This window comes from Vulpes lagopus, chromosome 4 (genome assembly GCF_018345385.1).
Source record: "Vulpes lagopus strain Blue_001 chromosome 4, ASM1834538v1, whole genome shotgun sequence".
In the NCBI taxonomy this organism is placed as follows: domain Eukaryota; kingdom Metazoa; phylum Chordata; class Mammalia; order Carnivora; family Canidae; genus Vulpes; species Vulpes lagopus.
This window is the reverse complement of record NC_054827.1, coordinates 61,465,741-61,486,468: the sequence shown is the minus strand read 5'-3', so window position 1 is coordinate 61,486,468 and position 20,728 is coordinate 61,465,741. Positions and strand designations below refer to the sequence as shown.

The 20,728-nt window shown below is 36.3% G+C and overlaps 1 protein-coding gene across 12 annotated transcripts in view; it reads right to left on the bottom strand.

Moving 5' to 3' along the window:
* The window catches only part of TMEM232 (transmembrane protein 232), a 111,224-nt gene that overhangs the window by 73,352 nt on the left and 17,144 nt on the right, over positions 1-20,728 (bottom strand). For all 12 annotated transcript variants that reach the window (XM_041751984.1, XM_041751985.1, XM_041751994.1 and 9 more), the window contains 3 exons: positions 15,067-15,202; positions 1,540-1,651; positions 28-133 (listed from right to left, as the gene is read on the bottom strand). In XM_041751984.1, coding sequence (XP_041607918.1) covers positions 28-133; positions 1,540-1,651; positions 15,067-15,185 — 337 coding nt within the window. In that variant the 5' untranslated portion in view covers positions 15,186-15,202. The remainder of the gene's footprint in view (positions 1-27; positions 134-1,539; positions 1,652-15,066; positions 15,203-20,728) is intronic.

Genomic DNA, 20,728 nt, shown 5'->3' with positions numbered 1-20,728 from the left:
TGAGAAGAGCTTAGGAAGAGTACATACCATCTTGGATTTCTCCTTTGCACTGAGCGAGATACATTACTTCCATCCACGCAGTAGGAAGATGCACATGCTTTCCAGAGCCTAACGTTTTGAGACCCAGTTTTCTCTGTTATGGGGAAACATGAAAAAGGCAAACCAAAATGTATAGTTTCTTACAAATTTATTTGCTTATTTATTTTGGTTATCCCTTATTTATATTCTGAAAGTCACCCTATGAGGCTGTGCTCTATAGCCAGGGTTATATTAAACTTTATATTTTTGCTTGTATTACTTTATTTTTTGACATTTTATGTCAATGTATTAGTGCTAAAGTATAAAGAATGTTAATATTCTGAATTATATAATTATTTGCTACAAATAATTTTTACTCTTCACTTTCAAGGGATTATTTCCATTTCATTTCCCACCTAGAGAATGCATCTCTGATTCTAGAAGGAAAAGTATATTGAATGTGATTCAACTGAAATTAGCTTAATGCCAACTTACTGGAAAACTCTGGCTACTTCACTGTGAATGGTGTGAAATTAATGAGCATGCATTATTGGTGCCAAAGATTGCCACTCTTCCCTTAATGGGCCCACTCCTGGGGCTTCCCCAGGGAGCAGTTGGCCATTTGGACAGAAGCTCACTGATGAATGTACCTGCTAGCACCTCCCAGCATGCATACTTGCCAGAAGAATATTCTTTTTTTAATTAATTTTTTTTCAAAAATTTAAAATATATGAGCAACAGTAAACTAAAACACTGGGAAATAATCCCAGCACAACAAATAAGATGGCTTAATTTATGCTCCAGTTTTGCATGACTTTTATTTCATGAATATTTTGGTATATATTTTGGTAATATGGTATATTTGTACCATAGGTATATATAAATATACTATATATATATATTTGTACCACATATAAGTATATTAGTATATATAGTACATTAGTATATTATTTCTCTGTCTAACATAAACTGGATCTAATGTAAGAAAAGCAAAACAAGGACTTACTTATTTCACTTCCTGTTCTGTTTTGACATGTGTTTGAAAGTTTGGAAACTAATAGCATTCTCTTAAAGAATGTATTTTCTAAGTTAGGGGAATAGTTTCTTATGGAGAAAGAATAGAGTATACTGTGCATGTATCATGAAGGTTTAGGGAAGCTTCCTTTCTTCTTTGGGACATTATGGTATATCCATCAACCCTTTTTTAGGAAAAAGTGGAGTTATCATAATCACAAGTTTATTTGCCAGCCTTTCACATTTTATGGTGAGTTCTTGGACTAGTGTCAACAGCTGTATCCCTCAATAATTTATGGAGAATCTTCAGCAAAAAAGCCATTTGATGTTGAATTATTTGCTTATAAGCTTTAACTTTACTTTTTACTTTGCATTAATATCTTTAATGATACTTAATAATCTAAAAAGGGTATTTCTTTTTATTTTTGATATTTTAGAACATGTAACCACCCACCTGACTAGACTAGAAAGTCCATATACTGAATAATCAAATAGTGTACTATTTACCTTGCACCTGAGAATGTTTTTTCTAGCTAGGTCCAACAATTCTTCTTTCTCTTTTGGATTTTCGGTTTGGTTGAATCTAACGATGAATTCTTTTGTGATTGAAAATGATGGACTAAACCAAAAACAAATCAATAATTATAGTTAACATTTCCCAAATTTTAATTAACTTCCAGCAACTAAGTGCAACTGTTTTCTTTTTATTTTTTTAAATTATTTATTTATTTATTCACGAGAGACACAGAGAGAGAGAGAGGGAGAGACACAGACAGAGGGAGAAGCAGGTTCCGTGCAGGGAGCCCGACGTGGGACCCGATCCTGGATCTCCAGGATCACGCCCCTGGCTGAAGGCAGGTGCTAAACCGCTGAGCCACCCAGGCTACCCTCTTTTCTTTTTAAAAAGTACTTTACCTTAATAAAAATGTTTCATATACACACAGAGTAATCAGTAAAATTATTCTTATATATGTATGTATTTATATAAGAATACATATATAGGCTTCCTAGATTGATCTAATCATACTCTTGAATTGCGAAACATAGTTCGCATGATGTCAAAGAATTTTGTAGTCTCTGAAAAAAAAGGTTTCTGAAATGGTTGCCAGAAGTCTTGTTGGTATATGCCTTCTTCAAAGGTAAAAACCAGCACAGCTCCATTATGCTGCAGGCTGATTTATCTCCTCACATATATCAGTGTTGGTTCAATTTAGCTAAAGTTTTGTTCCCTCCATGCAAGTGAAATCAGTCCAACTATGGCTGCAGTAAAATAAACAAAGGAGGAAAGGTGTATGTGGGAAGGCCAGAGAGGTGACAAGTAGCCAGATTAACTCTGGACAAGATGGGAAATTATTGCAGGGTTTTGATAAAAGGAGTGGCATGATTTAAATTTAAGTTTTAATAGGATCATTCCAATGTCTATTGAGAGTTGGAGTGTGGAAAGGTGGGAGGTAGCAAGGCAGGAGACACATGTACACTTAGGTGAGTCTAACAGTGGCTTAGATCAAGATGATAGCAACGTCAGTAAAAAGAAGAGTTTGGATAATGGGTATATTTTGATGTTAGCTCCAACAAGACTGCCCAAAAAATTAGAAATTAGGCATGAGAGGAAAGGAAAAAAAAGGAGTCATGATTTAACTGAGTAACCGAAGGATGGAATTGGGATTTTCTGAGATGGGGAAGATTGTTAAGAGAAGCAGATTTGGGATAAGGGTAGAGAATGAGGTCACTATTGGACATATTATGGTTGAGACAGCCATAGCCATCCCAGTGGAGACATAGGATAGGCAGTCAGATATATGAGTTTGAATTTCAGGAGGGAAAGTTCAGGCTAGATGCATCAATTTTGGATTCATTTTTGAGTCATTAGATACACATGTTGTATTTAAAGCCTTACAAATGGGAAGGAACTCCTGGGGAAAGTGCAGAGAGAGTAGACAAGCACTTCAAAGAGAAGTGAGAAAAGTAAGTTGAGGGTGTATGCAAGAGAATGAGCAGAGTGATTATAATAATATTCTACAGGATTTAAGAGGGATGTGGAATCAAAAGCGACGTTAGAGGGATAGTGAATGGGTAGTAGAAGCAATAAGTTGTTTATTTGTGTGGTCAAATAACTGTTGGCCTCATGCTATTGGTAGGAGTGGTCTGGAGGAATAAAACACATTTTTTTAACAACTTACTATACATTCAGAATTTATGTGAGAAACAAGGAAAAAATACATGAACAAAAATCAGACTTTTGCCCCTGCATAAGTCGCAGTCCTATTGAGACAGATGTACGTTAAAGTAATGACGGTGCCTCTGGATCACAGAATAAGCAGAGGCAGTGGCACAGTGTCCTGTAAACTAGAACCCAGTAAAGAACAATCATGAAATAACCAACTCTTTAACTGCCATCCCAGAATGGGCATTTAGTCAGTCACCATTCAATAACCATTTATTGATCATCTCCTAATAGGCCTGGAAGTGGGGATATTTGGATGAAATAGAAAGCTCTGCTCTCATGGAGCTTATAGTAGAATAGAGGGAGCGTTGAGGTGTCAGCACGCACAAACACTGCTGGAACTGGACATTCTGAAATGAGTAACTTCATTCTTGATTTCGTTCTCTGTCCCACACTCGCTCTGGGAGGTACCTGCTTAGATAGATAAGGGGAAGGTTGACGGAAAACTTTCTCAACCGTCATCCAGGATGATGTACCTTGGATCCTCATGAAGAGTCCCAAATAGTTTTGATCTTCGCATCTGTTCAAAGGACTATGGGAATTACAAGAAGGCGCCCCTTTATCCATTTACTTTTTTAATAAATTTCATTAGAAATTATATTTTTTAAACTATTAACATTACAGTGCTGTTTATAACAAACCGAGCATGTAGGGGATGCATAAGGAAACGTCAACAGACTTCCTCCCAACAGACTGCCTCCAGTTCTACCCGCCAGAAATAGCCACAATTAATGGTTTAGTGTGCATCCTTGTGTGCTCTTCCGAGTGCTCACAAACATAAGCTTGCCTATAAATGCTTACCTTTAAGTAAGTGGGAACACGTATACAACACTGTAGCATTCTGTCTTCATTAAATTTATCAGACATTCCTCAAATTCAACTGATGCTAACATGTGGTAATACGATGTGACAGCAAAGGCAGCAAGTCCTTTATGGATTGACATTTCCCATGACTTCTTGTATAATTTTGTCCACCCTAACTGAGGCTGTAATTTTTAAAGACCCTTGGACATGGCCTATTCAACAGGTACACATGATTCAGATTTAGCAATTCCCGTACTATATTGACATTTAAATATTTTAATTAGCACCTCTGCTTATAAATATATTTATATTTAAAAATCATGAGAGAATGAAAAGCAAAACTTCAAGTGATAGAACATATTTTCCACACATATCACTAACAAAGGGCTCGTATCCAGAATATATAAAGAACTCTCAAACAATGGAAACTTGGAGAAGAAACTCAAACAGGCAGTTCACAAAAGAAGACATCCACATGGCCAGCGCATATGTGATGGATGATTGACATCATAAGTAGGGAAATCAAAACTTAAACTACAGTGAGAGGTTCCTGTACCTCGACTGGAATGACTAACATCGAAAATAACGGCAACGCCAGGAATTTGAAAGGATGTAGGGTAACAGGAACTTTCATGAGCTACTTGTGGGCTTATAGAAAGCATTTACATCATTTTATTGCCAAAGTGAAATAAAGTCTTGGGGTGGAGATAATATAGGATTTGACTTCTATATTATGCTTAGGGTAGATTTTATGAATAATTTTAGTTTTGTCAATTATCTTTCAGAATGGTTTGTAGCCTATAATGAATCCTTGAAAATATGGGAAGTGAATGTCTTTCAGCTTTCTGTGTAGATATTGAGTCCCTTAATTGGTCTCCCATAGCTCATGTCAGTAAATACTTAGTGGGAAATAAATATAGCTATTTAAACCATGTCTAGCCCATCACAAATAAACTGAAGTTGTCACACCAATTATTATATAATGATATACAAAAACACCTAGACAGCAAAAAAGACACTTGAAAGATTAATACAGGCATTTGAAAAGAAAATATGGTTTAGCTTCCCACATTCCAATTTCTTCACACATTCTACTTTCCTCAAAGATAAATGTAATGTGTTATAAGTATATAAGTGCAGGCCTGTGGAACACACGGTACATAAAGAGCATCATTCTAATTTTACATATAAAGAAAATACACTTTGCATGAATACCCGACCTAAACTATTTAGTAGAATTTTATTTATTTATTTATTTTTATTTTTATTTTTATTTTTAGCTGAGAACTCATTTGGTTCAGTTAATATTTAAGGGAAGACTCTTACGCACAGATATTTTGCTATATACAATGTCAGCCTCAGCCTCAGAAGGTTCCCAATCTGGGAGGGAAGTGAGATGCAACAAAAAGGTATATTAAAAAAAGAAATGAGGGACGCCTGGGGGCTCAGCGGTTGAGCCTCTGCCTTCGGGTCCCAGGATCGAGTCCCGCATGGGGCTCCCCACAGGGGGCCTGCTTCTCCCTCTGCCTGGGTCTCTGCCTCTGTGTGTGTCTCTCGTGAATAAATTAAATCTTAAAAAAAAAAAAAGGTAATGAAATCCTGTGGGAGATTAGAAGTAGAAATTATAATTCCAATGGTTCCTAGTCATACAGTCTTTGCTTAATCACTTATAATCTGTGTAAACCATCATTTTTCATCTGTGGAAATGAGGACAAAATCCTGTAGAATTCTGAGAAGTATCGAACCAGAACACAAAGTCTGATTCCCAGTACACATCCAGTGCTGGGTAACTGTTGTTTATAAGCATTACCGTTTGGGGTTAAAGATCAGGAAAAGCTTCTTGGCAGAAATGGCGCTTGAGCTGTAACCTGAATAGTGAGGAACTGGAAGGCGGCGGACTGGCAGCTGTCCTTTCAAAATTCTTTCTCTGCCTTTTCTTTGGCACACGGTCACCTCGCTACTCTAGATCTCCCAGTCCTTCTGGCAGCTAGATGGGGGCACATGGCCAAGCTAGTGGGATGGGAGCAAATGTGATATAAGCGAATCTCAGGCCACCTCTAACTTCAAGACACACCATCTTCCCTAGGATCATACTTTTTCCTCCTTCCTGTGGACTGGAGCACACATGTGGTGCCGAATCAGCTTCGATTAGGCAGATGAGCACAACACCCTGTGAGATAATGACGAGCCTGGGTTTTTCACTGACCCCAAAAGCAGAGCTGTCTTGTCAGCCTGTACCCATTGACTTCTTACATCACATAAATACATTTCTATCATATATAAGCCACTGAAATTAGAAGCGTCTTTCTATAGTCATTTCAAATTTACCCTAATACAAGAGAAAACAAATTATTTGGACTCGGCATAGACAGACAAAATGCTTAAAATCAAGATAGGAAATGAAGACAGAACTTCTGGGTTGAGAACAAACATAAATGGCATTGAATGGTGGTCTGTGGCAGAGATTTATGGCTGCCTACATCAGTGTCTATTCTTCTCCTTTTCTCATGAAAATATTCTTTCTTGTAGTTAGGAATGCCTGTCTATGTCTCAGCCAGGAAATGTAAGCAAAATTCAGATAGTAGTTCTGGGAAGTTTACTAAAAAAAGAGAAGCCCATCTACCCTTCCTCTATTCTGCTGCATGAAGCATGACTGTGAGAGCTGGAGCTTCAGCAGCCCCGCTACACACATGAGGTAGCCTTACATGTGAGCCATGTGCAGCAGAGCAGCCAGTTAAATGGAACTTAGGTCCCAGATCACATCACCAGCTCTGGACTGACTACATTCAGAGAAAGAACCTTTATTTTATTTAAGTGGCATTGCTATTTTAGATATTCTTAGTTGCAGTGACCACCAATTCTATATTATGCAAAGACTTCTGAATTTTATTTGAAAAATAATGAGGAATTATCGTGCAGAAGAGTTAAGAGTACACTGTACTGCAGAATGATTAAACTGAAAGTCATATACTGAATGGGTTTTTTTTAAGATTTTTTATTTATTTGAGAGGGAGAGGGAAATAGCATGAGCACACACAAGAGGGAAGAGCAGAGGGAGAGGAAGAAGCAGGCTCCTGCAGAGCAGGGAGCCCGATGTGGGACTCGATCTCAAGACCCCAGGATCATGACCTGAGCTGAAGGCAGACGCTCAAACAACTGAACACCCCCAGGTGCCTCTATTGAATGGTTTTAAGTGAGGAATGACTCTTAGTAAACCACTAGGCAATTATTTCAACTATTTAGGTAAGAAGTAATAAATGTCTGAACTGCAGTTTGCACAGTACAAATAAGGAAGAGGAAATGAATACAAGAGATTGGTGGAAGCTAAATCAATAAGGCTTGAAGACTAATAGGATATGAGAAAAATTGTGAGGGTAGACATAAAATAATCTGGAGGTTTTGAGCCTGCAAGATTAGAGGTAGAGAGTTGACATCAAGACAATAAGATAGAGAAATGGGGCAGATGATCCATGCTGTTCTGGACAACTGACTATCATTTACCTATGAGGCATCCAAGTGGAGAGGTCTATAATCCAACAGACTTGTGAGGCAGGCATTAGGAAGTGGATAGGATTTGGAAATAAAGATTTCAGATTTGCTTACTATCAGTGATACAGCCACAAAATTTCAAGAGGAAGGGTACGGAGGAAAAAAATGGTCAAGGGAGATCTTGGGACATATTGCACAAATAGAGGCAAGAGGGAGGGAAGAAACAATAAAAATAATAGGAGGAGATTTGGGGAATCATATTTGGATTTCAAATATGCATATAATTTGGGTTGTAAATTCCTTCTCTGAGAATTGTTCATCACTCATATTCCCTACTGAACCAAAGGGTCCAACTTCTATACTAGGACTAGATGACTCTACCTCCCTGACTATAGATGAGGCAGACATCTAAATCAAGCTAGCAATCTAGTCTTCTCTCAGGGATTCTGAATAATTAGCTGATATTTTAATTAATTGATGTTAGAGCTGAATCGTCATGTAAAACCAAGAGGTGGCTTTTGCTGAGAGGTCATTCAAGACAACAAAGCACCCCAGTGCAGAAGGCTACTTGCTCACCATCGCAGCATCCAATCAACATTTGTTGGATAACTTACTAATGTATAGCCAAAGCCCCGACCCTTTTCATGTTTAAGGTCTAGTAAATGTGGACTACATCTGTCAGGTTGACCATTTCATCTCCAATATCAATCAGAGAACATAATGAGTCCTGAATGAATAAATGAGGCCTGGCTATGCCTTCTGCTCTCAGGTTCCACAAGACAGCCTCATATCCTTCCATTATATTTTTCTTTCACTTGAGTTAATTTGAACATGCGTCTGTTCCATGCAAACAAGCAATTCTAAGACTGAGATACCAAAGAACAGAATGAAGATATAAAGAGCATGACCAAAAACACGTATCTACAGGAATATCAAGACTATGGACAAAGAGGTCATTAGAGTTAATGTTCAGGGGATCCCTGGGTGGCTCAGCGGTTTGGTGCCGGCCTTTGGCCCAGGGCGCAATCCTGGAGACCCGGGATCGCTGTCAGCTGGTGACAGAACATTATATGTTCTCATTCATTTGGGCTCCCTGCGTGGAGCCTGCTTCTCCCTCTGCCTCTCTCTCTCTCTCTCTGTCTATCATGAATAAATAAATAAAATCTTTAAAAAAAAAAAAAGAGTTAATGTTCAGAAAGTGGAAATCACAGGGTGCCTGGGTGGCTCAATTGGCTAAGTGGCTGACTCTTGGTTTTGGCCCAAGTTCAGATCTCAGGGTCGTGAGACTGAGCCCCATGTGGGGCTCCACACTCAGCGCAGTCTGATTTGGATTATCTTTCCCTCTGCCCCTCCCGCCACTTGTTCTCTCTCTCTCTCTCTCTCTCTCTCTCTCTCTCTCTCTCCCCCATAAATAAATATTTTTTTAGAGAGAGAGTAGTTTCACTAGTGAATTACTGATACTGAGTTGAGTTTAGGGATAGGAAAAATCTGATATCTGAAAACATTCTGCAAAATACAAAGTTCGTAAGGTCTCCTTGATTCGTGCCTGTATTGTCCATAAATATTGTGCAGAGTCTCAGATTCACTTGATCTTCATGGCCCAAACAGTGAGATTCCACTCCCTTTCTACACTGGGGTGGGGGGGTGGGGAGCCACATGCTGGATGACACAAACTAGAAGTATGGATGAGTTAGCATGTATGAGGTGTATCCTGACCAAGGAAAATACTAGACAAAAAGGAACAGATGAGATGAACAGTCCTCTTCTTTTCTCCATTCCATGGACTACTGTGAGATGTGGCTTCTTGAAAAATGTCTTAATAAGTCCCATTATGCCAAGTATGGACATGTCTGCTATATTTCACTGTGGCAAGTTGTGATTTAGTGCTCTAGGTAGTAATGTATCAAGGTTTCCCACCTCATTTTCCTTTTTTTTTTTTTTTCACCTTTAGTGCATTGACTTTGCATACCCCAAATAAAATATTAGAATTTTAATCCTCTTCTAATATTCCACCTTCTAGAGACTTGGGCTAAGACAGTGGTATAAGCCCAAGTATAAGAGGACTGTGGTTTCTATGATTTTGTTAAGACTCTACATACTTTGTACAGATGTTCTCATCAGGAGCTACTGATCTCTCATTTGGGGTACTACATTCTAAAGGAAGCTACATTTAATACATAACTGCATGTGTTCATGCTCTTTATGGCCATCCAGATCCTAAGTCACCATATTTTTGGCTAAATCACCCACTGTCATCCTCAAATGCCACAATATAGATGTCTTAGCTAAAATTAACAGATCTGATTACAAGGTCTTAACCATTTAGAATTTTACTTTCTAAAGGCTTATAATAATTCAAACAAATGAAAAACACATTATAGATAAAATGAACAAATGATAAGAATGTAACTGTACATCTAGAAAAGTGTCTCCTTGCTGCTGATAGCACATATTTACAGTGCATACTAGAAAGCAATATTGTATTATAAATGTATGTTTGTCAAAAATCAGTAATATTATACAGATATGTACACATACAGCATTTTAAAATATTTAGAGCATGTATTTTGGAGTACATTTTACAAACCATAAAAGTGTCAAAAACATTAATAAAAAGGAAAAATTTCAGGTTTATTAACATTTTAGGAAACTTTAAAGAATACAGCCTCCCAGATGTAAAAAAAATAAGCAGCTTCTGTGAGAATGATGTAAAATAATCTAATATCTTGACTAAATCTTCCTAATGCAAGCCTTACATTCCCTTTCATTCTTTCCAGTCAGCTCAAATAAATGTATATATTTGATGTAAGTCTTCAAAATCTTCTGGTCTTCTCCATCTCTGAGATGAGGTAGAAATAAGTCAATCGGAGAAGGACAAACATTATATGTTCTCATTCATTTGGGGAATATAAATAATAGTGAAAGGGAATATAAGGGAAGGGAGAAGAAATGTGTGGGAAATATCAGAAAGGGAGACAGAACATAAAGACTCCTAACTCTGGGAAACGAACTAGGGGTGGTGGAAGGGGAGGAGGGAGGGAGGTGGGGGTGAATGGGTGACGGGCACTGAGGGGGGCACTTGACGGGATGAGCACTGAGTGTTATTCTCTATGTTGGCAAATTGAACACCGATTAAAAAAAATTTTTATTATTAAAAAAATAAAAAGAAGAAGAAAAACAGACTATGCACAATAAAATAATCTTCATCATAAAAGAAAATTGTGACAAAATAGTATACTCTGAACCAGTAATCCACTGAAAGATTGTGTGATTTTCTCTTTGGTTCAGAATAGACTTCAATACCTCACTTGAGGGATTTACGGGGAGCTCTACCTGTATCTCTAACAGAATCCACATGAGGCTTACAAAAACCCATGTTTCTAAGGAAGAATAAGTGAAGCAAACACAATATGAGGCATATGACAATTCATGTGACACCTAAGAAGTAAAACAAAGGTTATGTCCCTTCATTCGAGATGGGTCTCTGCTTCATCTCAAACAGCTGGTGACAGAAACAGAATCTGGTTTCCCCTGGTACCAGGGGGCATGGAGACAAGACCAGGTATGTTGACCGTGCAGTAAGCAAAAGCCAGGATTTTCAAGGTGTGGGAAACTTGGGTTCCCTCCATGTTGTCTGACTAGATGCCTGAGGTAAAAGCAATCAGAAATAATCGCAATTCCTTCTCCCCAACCCCAGGGAGCTGTAGAGAAGGCTGCCGTGGTGCTCAGCAGAAAAGGAGAAAGAAAAGGAAAAAAGTGTGTGTGTGTGTGTGTGTGCGTGTTGTCAAGATCAGTCTCCAGGCCGATGTACATGTCAGGCAGATTTTAAAACTCAGTGTGTAAATTTGGTAACAAGAGAAGTAGTCACACGGAAAATATCACAAATCAGAATAAATTAATCAAAGTACAGACCAAAAAAAAAAGGAAAATGGAGACGAAAGAGTAAAAGGTCAAATATACAATGAGATGATTTAATACACATTTATTCAAGATTCCCAGAAGGAGTGAAAAGAGAAAATGAGTTGTCAAAGTAGTTTCTGAAGAAACAATATCGAATGACTTTTCAGGAATCATATAGTCCACAGATTTAAAAGGTTTGAGAGACCTAAGCAGAATAATTTCTTAAAATTACATTCTGACATATCATAGTAAAACTGCAGAAAATGCAAGACAATGAGAAATTTTTGAAAGCACCCAAGGTGGAGGAATACAGATTAATATTACAGAAATGGCATCAAAATTTCACCTAGCTTCTCCACAGCAATAATGGAAGCTATGAGTAGAATGACAGCTATTTGCTGAGGAGAAAGAAAGGAATAAAAGTGATAACAGACCAAAGATAATTCCATATTCAGTTTTAAATTTCTTTTAAGAATAAAAATAAAATAAAAAATATTCAGAATAACAAAACCAGATTTTCTCAGCAACAAAATCTCACAAAGGAAAATTTTAGAAGTGGTTTATCTGGCAAAAGAAAAACAAGGTGGGGATCCCTGGGTGGCGCAGCGGTTTGGCGCCTGCCTTTGGCCCAGGGCGCGATCCTGGAGACCCGGGATCGAATCCCACATCAGGCTCCCGGTGCATGGAGCCTGCTTCTCCCTCCGCCTGTGTCTCTGCCTCTCTCTCTCTCTCTATGACTATCATAAATAAATAAAAATTAAAAAAAAAAAAGAAAAACAAGGTGTAAGAAGCAAAAAGGAATGGAAAGCAAGAGAAATGATACAGTAAGTAAAATGTAAAGGAAAATTAATTGCTTAAATTAGTAATGAGGTCTAGTGGAATTTTTTTTTAAAGAGGAAACTTATTTTATTTTTTTATTCATTTATGACAGTCACAGAGAGAGAGAGGCAGAGACATAGGCAGAGGGAGAAGCAGGCTCCATGCACCAGGAGCCCGAAGTGGGATTCGATCCCGGGTCTCCAGGATCGCGCCCTGGGCCAAAGGCAGGCGCCAAACCACTGCGCCAACCAGGGATCCCTATCAAAAATTAGAATTAAATTACTATTATAAGGTTTAGGACAGCAATTATATTTAATCATAAAATGTTCAGAATATTCTTTTTAAATCCAGATGGATTTGTATTTCCCTGATGGCAAGTGATGCAGAGCATTTTCTCATGTGCATGTTGGCCATGTCTATGTCTTCCTCTGTGAGATTTCTCTTCATGTCTTTTGCCCATTTCATGATTGGATTGTTTGTTTCTTTGGTGTTGAGTTGAATAAGTTCTTTCTAGATCTTAGATACTAGCCCTTTATCTGATACATCATTGCAAAAATCTTCTCTCATTCTGTAGGTTGTCTTTGAGTTTGGCTGACTGTATCCTTTGCTGTGCAAAAGCTTCGTATCTTGATGAAGTCCCCATAGTTCATTTTTGCTTTTGTTTCTTTTGCCTTTGTGGATGTATCTTGCAAGAAGTTACTGTGGCTGAGTTCAAAAAGGGTGTTGCCTGTGTTCTCCTCTAGGATTTTGATGGAATCTTGTCTCACATTTAGATCTTTCATCCACTTTGACTTTATCTTTGTGTATGGTGCAAGAGAGTGGTCTAGTTTCATTCTTCTGCATGTGGATGTCCAATTTTCCCAGCACCATTTATTGAAGAGACTGTCTTTCTTCCAGTGGATAGTCTTTCCTCCTTTATCGAGTATTAGTTGACCATAAAGTTCAGGGTTCATACTTGCCATTAGGGAAATACAAATCAAAACCACAATGAGATCCCACCTCACACCAGTCAGAATGGGGAACATTAACAAGGCAGGAAACCACAAATGTTGGAGAGGATGTGGAGAAAGGGGAACCCTCTTACACTGTTGGTGGGAATGTGAACTGGTGCAGCCACTCTGGAAAACTGTGTGGAGGTTCCTCAAAGAGTTAAAAATAGACCTGCCCTACGACCCAGCAATTGCACTGTTGGGGATTTACCCCAAAGATTCAAATGCAATGAAACGCCGGGACACCTGCACCCCAATGTTTCTAGCAGCAATGTCCACAATAGCCAAACTTTGGAAGGAGCCTTGGTGTCCATAGAAAGATGAGTGGATAAAGAAGATGTGGTTTATGTATACAATGGAATATTACTCAGCCATTAGAAACGACAAATACCCACCATTTGCTTCAATGTGGATGGAACTGGAGGCTATTATGCTGAGTGAAATAAGTCAATCAGAGAAGGACAAGCAGTGTATGTTCTCATTCATTTGGGGAATATAAATAATAGTGAAAGGGAATAGAAGAGAAGGGAGAAGAAATATGTGGGAAATATCAGAAAGGGAGACAGAACATAAAGACTCCTAACTGGGAAACGAACTAGGGGTGGTGGAAGGGGAGGAGGGCGGGGGGTGGGGGTGAATGGGTGATGGGCACTGAGGGGGGCACTTGAGGGGATGAGCACTGGGTGTTATTCTGTATGTTGGCAAAGTGAACACCAATAAAAAATAAATTTATTATAAAAAAATTGAATGCAATAATAAAGCCAAATTACTTACAAAAAATAAATAAATAAATAATAAATAAATAAATAAATCCGGATGGAGATAAGCATGTTTACAATTGATAGCAGTATAACTGCATGTAAAATCAATGTTTAAAATCAACTGTATTTCTCTCTTCTGGAAATAGCTAGAAAAAAATCTATTAAAAAATATATGCATAAAACACATTCTAGTATAAAAAATACCAAATACATGGAAATAAACCTAACAAAAGATGCACAGCAATTAAAATGGGTGAAGACATAATTATCAATAATAAAACATAATTATCGGCATGGACTGAATTAAAAATCTAACACTGACTTTTTTAAAAAATCAAATCACAGATAAATGAGTTAGGCATAATTACACTGATATTTATATGGAAAAGGCAATTTCATATTCATGCATATCAAAGTGGAAAAATAAACTGAAATGATATATACCACAATTATTTTAGGTGGGAGGGCAGGTCATCAAAGAGCTTCAAGCTTATATGTTGATCTAATCTTTATCAAAGAAAAATATTTGAAACAAATGTAACCAAATGTCACCATTACATATTCTATAATTCTCATTTTTAAGTTCTTAAAAATTTCGTAAAGTCACACACAATTTTTAAATTATCAACAAACTTTGATCTAGTAACTTCATTTTAGAAACTTTATCCCAAGAAAATAATTTGAAATGCAGAAAGACATTCTATTTTGGCTTAATTTGAAATAGCAAAGGACACAAAAATAACTAAAGTGATCCACAATACAGTAGTTATGAAATACTTTATCTTATGCATTTCACAGATTATTATAGCAACTTAATAGACATATCTGATTATAAGAAAAATGCATATTTCAAACAAAAAGTATAGAATTCAAAATTTTAGAAATATATGATCATTGTAAATTATGAATTTATTTATTTGAAAATAGTAAACCTTATAGAACTATTTGTGATTTTAAAGAAATTGTTCATAATATTCTGTACTTTCTAAATTCTATAATGTATATGGGTCTGCTAGTTTAATAATTCAAAAAGTTTTTTCAAACTTACTTTGATTTCTTATTCCTTCTTTTCCTTAAATTTTGAAAATTAAGCCTCAAGAGTTTTTCATGATAAGAGGAAGATATCACTCCTAATTTATTGGTCGTAGGTGATTTGTTAACAGGCATATTCACAGATCATAAACCTAAAGAAAAATATTAAATTTTATGTTAGAATACAAATGTACTTACAGTACCAAATAATACATTACATGCAAATTCCTGATTCATGGGGAAAGGGGTGGCAAGAAGGAAAATCAGGCTTAAGGAAGAAATTATAGTAAGGAAGAATTTAAATTTAAATTTAAAATGTTAGATGCAGGAGTCTAACCCCACTTTGAACTGAAAATCCATGCTCTTTCTATTATGTTACTATTAAAAACTTATACTTTCATATAATATTTAGCGTTTATTATACTTTAGCTGTTTCATCGCAAAACCATTGGAAAAACATCATGACATAGTAGTTAAGAGGATACAATCAAACTGATTTACTTAATTATTCTGTGCCTCAGTTTCCCCACTTGTACTGTGGAAATAGTACCTCTTTACAGAGTTTCTATAAGAAATAAATAGGTCAATATATGTAGATTGCTTAGAATAGGGCATGGCACATATGAAGCTAAAGTTTGTATGCATGTAGGAGCTCGTGATCATCATTAGATTACTATGCTTACTCTTTTTTATTTTTATTTTTGCTTTCTCTTTTTTAAAATTACTTGTCAATTTTTTTTGTCTTCTTTTTACCAGTTAGATTATGCTTTCTCAGCTTGTTCTCACATCCAGATTTATTTTCCTTTTCGAGTACACTTGAATACATTTTATGAGTGTAAGACCAAAACTAGAAGACGCTATTTTTATTTAGTGCAGTATTTAAGTAGCAGAGTGAAGTAATGAAATAGGTAGTCAAATTTACATTGAATTATTTTTTCACTTCGTTTTTAAGCTAGGTAATTTTTTAAAACTGATCATTAGTCAAGGTTCTGGCAGGGAGTTGACAGTACAGTCAAATGGAGTAACTGAATAAAGAGACTCGAAGAGATGGGCAGAGTTATTTTTTAAAAAAATACAATAAAATAAAACCCGGAGATGGTGCCGTTCTTAGGGTCTGGAAGAAGGGGGTGAACTTGCCACTCTTGGAACCACAGGAAAGAGGCACTCAGAAAGAATAGCTGTAGGAGAGTGGTGCTTAATTAAAAAACAAAACAAAACAAAACAAAACAAAAAAACACTTTGGCATTTGGTCTGACCTGCAGCCCACATGAGGTCGCCTGCTGAGAGGGAGCCTGGAGAGCAGGAACTTTGATTTCACTCTCCTGCCCCCGACTCCAATCACCTGCCTGTGCTTCCCATTAGCTGAGCCAAACTAGAAGCCAGAGAAGATGTAAGGCCGAGTGGAGAAGGATGGAAAATGGATCTGGAAGGGCGATTGTAAAATATCCAGCACAAAATGGATTATGAACATAAAACATTATTATCTATTGCTATTGGTTATAGCAAGGTCTGCTTCTAATAATCTATATCCATTAGAATATAAAGCAAAGCTATTTTTAAGTCGGCAGCTATATACTGGGCTATATATAAGGATGTCATTTAGAGTGGCTCTAATTTTAAGGCATACCCTGAAATAAATTACTTTTAAAAATTTAATTCCAAAAGAATAAAAAAGAAAAAATAGAGGCCATCTAGGAAGAAAAATAGTTGAAGGGAAATGGAGTGGAAAGTAAACTGGTCTTTGTGTGCATGTGTTAGACGTACTGACCTAGAGCTCCCAGCCACTTGGTGACAATATCATATAGGATCGACTACAGTCAATCATATTTTTTGAAATTTCATGGTTAGAGACAAATTGTTTGAACTAATCATTGAAGCTATTTTCCAAAGACCCTGCACATCTGCTGGTACTGGTGGTAAGAATTTGCACCATCTGCTCAACATGAAGTTCCACAATACCCTGTTGATGAGGCTACGATGTGTAGAAAATGTCAAATTGCTGTAGAAGTTTCTACAGGCTCGCTCTCTATTCTGCTTTATCTTGGGAGAACCAATCTTGAAAGTAACAGCGCCAGTGCTTAACCAACAATACTTTGTAATTTAAATACTATTTGAATAGCACTGTGATATAGAAGAAAGACAGTATGACTGCCCAGTATATTTTATTAGTTAAAATTGTTTTTGTTAAAGTTGATAACATTTTTAGATTCTCTAGTTTGAGATATCTTTGGGGGGGGGGAGAGTCATTTTAAACCTTGTTTTCTTTATTTACCCCACTGAGGATTTAATTCTAACATCTTATTGGGAAACATTTTTGAAGACATTCATCTTTTCTTTTTTTTAATTTTTTTTCATCTTTTCTTTTGAGAAAATTGAGATTATTTGGTTGCTGTTTCCTTTAGTCTCAGCAAAAAAAACAAAACAAAACAACAATTTTAACTAATAAAATACACTGGGGGGTCATATCGTCTTTCTTCTATGTTAATCTAAAATAAGCTTTTTTATAAGTTAAATAGATCTTTAGGATTTAAGTACCCTTGAATTCTCCATAGTACCCAAAACACATGGTGATGACGGAATTTGTGGATTGAAATGAAAACAAAATCTTAAGTGAATAAAAATGATCTTACAGATTGGATTACTCTCCTCTTTAAACAAAGTCTTATCTCAAATACTGAAGTGCAAGGTAAAAAAAAAAAAATCATTCTTATCTCTAGCAACTACCTCTTCATTCTAATTTTCTTGATTTATACAACACTCCACTAAGGATGGTCTTCAGTAACTCACATCTTTTCTATCACTTTCCAGGGATAGTTTTCAATAATTTAAACAAATTCCACAGATTTACCCTGCATATCTATGTGAAGTGGGAAAGAAGACGGTGTAATTTTACCTTTAACTTACATCAGATACGATTTTTAAATTAAATTATATCTACCCTTAAATTTATTCCAGTGCAGAACATCCAGTATCTGGAATCTAGTCTCTGCTGTCCCAAGGCTGATGATGATTTCCAGTTAAATAATACCAGTAAGAGCTCTTCAGTCCTGATCTCACCTGGTCCTGCTGTAGTATCCCTCCTAGAAATAAATGTCCCCTGTTTTCATGTGTCATGACACTTTCCCTGTGGCTTGTCTCCATATTCTGTGAGGGCCCCTCCTTACCCTCCTGTGTGGGCAGCGGGAACCAGGGAACCGTGCGAGTGCAGGAGTCAACGGCTCGCTTTAAATTCTGGCTCCAGCGCAGGTTACACCTGTGCAAACCACTTCACTGTCAGCTACCCCAGGTTCCTCATCTACAAATAGGGCTTCTAGCAGTTTAAGGTGATGTGGCCACAAGTGAAGGAGTGCTGGCAGCCACGGGGCAGAGTCCCAGGGAGAAGCGCAGCTCTGCTAACACCTGGCCTTATGCCTCCTGACACTGACTTAGGACTTCTGGCTTCCAGAATTGTGAGAAAATGAGTTTTACGCCAAGTTTGTGGTGATTTGTTACAGCAACCACGGGAGAGACTAATATACTATTCACTGATGCCTTCATAAAGACAGCAAATGTATTCCTTTAAATATTCATGATTAGCTGAAATGGAAAATTAAAATGAAAACCTTAGTTGTCCAAAATAATAATAATAATAATAGTGTCTCTTGTGAATGGGTCATTACTTTCCAAGTGAAGAGTAATACTCATTACTATTTGTTCTTTATATAATACTCTTCTAATTAATCATATAAGTGCATTAATAAATACTTTAGACATAAAAATATTATATAATTAATACACCACAATGTATGAACTTAACTGATAATTATTAAATCTGAGTTAAAAGTAAAAGGGGACTCATTTACTAATCTCCCAACTTTCCTGTATGATTGAAGCTTTCTATAAAAAATTTTTTTAAGGGGATCCCTGGGTGGCTCAGTGGTTTAGCGCCTGCCTTTGGCCCAGGGCGCGATCCTGGAGACCCGGGATCGAATCCCACATCGGGCTCCCGGTGCATGGAGCCTGCTTCTCCCTCTGCCTATGTCTCTGCCTCTCTCTCTCTCTGTGTGTGAGACTATCATAAATAAATAAAAATTTTAAAAAAAATTTTTTTAAGATTCACACTTACATAGACTTAATTTCTTCTTGGCATTTAATTAATTAAGGCCACCATATATATCATACAGACAAATAAATATGACATGATATGTATCCTTCTCTCTAATCATTTAATCAACTCCAAAACAGACATAATACCTAATATTATAACCAAAAGAATAAACAGAACACTTTAACAAAAACTGCTTTTAAAACTGCTAATATAATTATTTAAATTAGTTTGTCATTTCCTTTTATTCTTATGCTCATTCTTTCTTCCCAGAACACCTTCCTAAAGTTTTCCATAATTTTATTATTTTTATGTCTTTTTAGAGTTTCAACAATCTTAGCAGACCCTATGCAAAAAAGATAAATTTTAAATCACTTAAAGTTACAGGATTTGGATCAGTATGGGAAAATTAATTTATAGAAAAATCTTGCCTATTAACATAGCTGCAAAAATTCTAAAGCACAAGGAAACCAAATCCAGTAATGTCAGTAAAAACTAATTCATTATAACTGAGAAGAATTAGTCTAGAAGAGCATAGATGATTTAATATTATAAAAATCTATTATCCTGGACCATAACATTAATGGACTTACAAAAGTAGGAGATATTTTTATATACACCAAAGATTAATTCAATTAAATTCAGTTTTCATTCATGATTATTAAAAAACAAAACAAACAAAACTGCAAGCTAGGGATATCAGTTTTCCTTAATTTGATTAAATTAATTTGATTAAAGGTACCTAAGAAAAACTAAGAGAAACATGATAATTAACAACAAAATTTTAGAAGCTCTATCTGAAAAGCCAAGAACAATACAAAGGATATTCATATTCTTACTACTTAAGTCAATATTTTATAGGCAGCTCTAGCCAAAAAATATAAGAAAAAGAAAAAAAAAAGATAAAAATGTGGGAAAAGAGGGCTAGTATATTGATTTGAAAAATACATAAGAATCTCAGAAGAATCTGCAAATACAAAAAAAATAGATTACATCCAATTTAAAAAAGATTTGTGAATAAACAGTATAAAAAAAGTAGTGGTATGGGATTCAATGCCAGTAAAGATGACTAATTAACACAAGCTTTTGGCTCCTGTCTTTAAAAACAACCTTATAGGAATAAGAAATTTGAAATCCAAGAAATTATAGGGGAAAGGCCCTGAGCTAAGTGCTGGGGTGCTGAAAGGCCATTGAGAACTGGTATGTACATCGGTGGAGAAAGACATAGACAACATGGCTCTGAGAAAATAAATTAGTAACAAGTAGTTTGAGTCACACTTTCCTACCTACTAATAAGTAGGCAACAAAAAAAGAAAATCAGCCAAAGTACAAAAGATTTAAACAACATAATTAATATGCCATACACACCAAATCGAATTATGCGTTTAATCAAAGAATATGCATTCTTCCCAAGCACACAAGTATAATTTCTAAAACTTGATCACATTCTAGCCTAGAGAGCAAGTCTTACTGTAGTACAAAAAGTAAGTGATGTATGTAAGTAGATTATATTTCCTGGCATCAAAACATGAACAAGTTAGCATATTAGAATAAAAAGATCAATTAACCCTCTATATAGTGAGACACAGAAAAC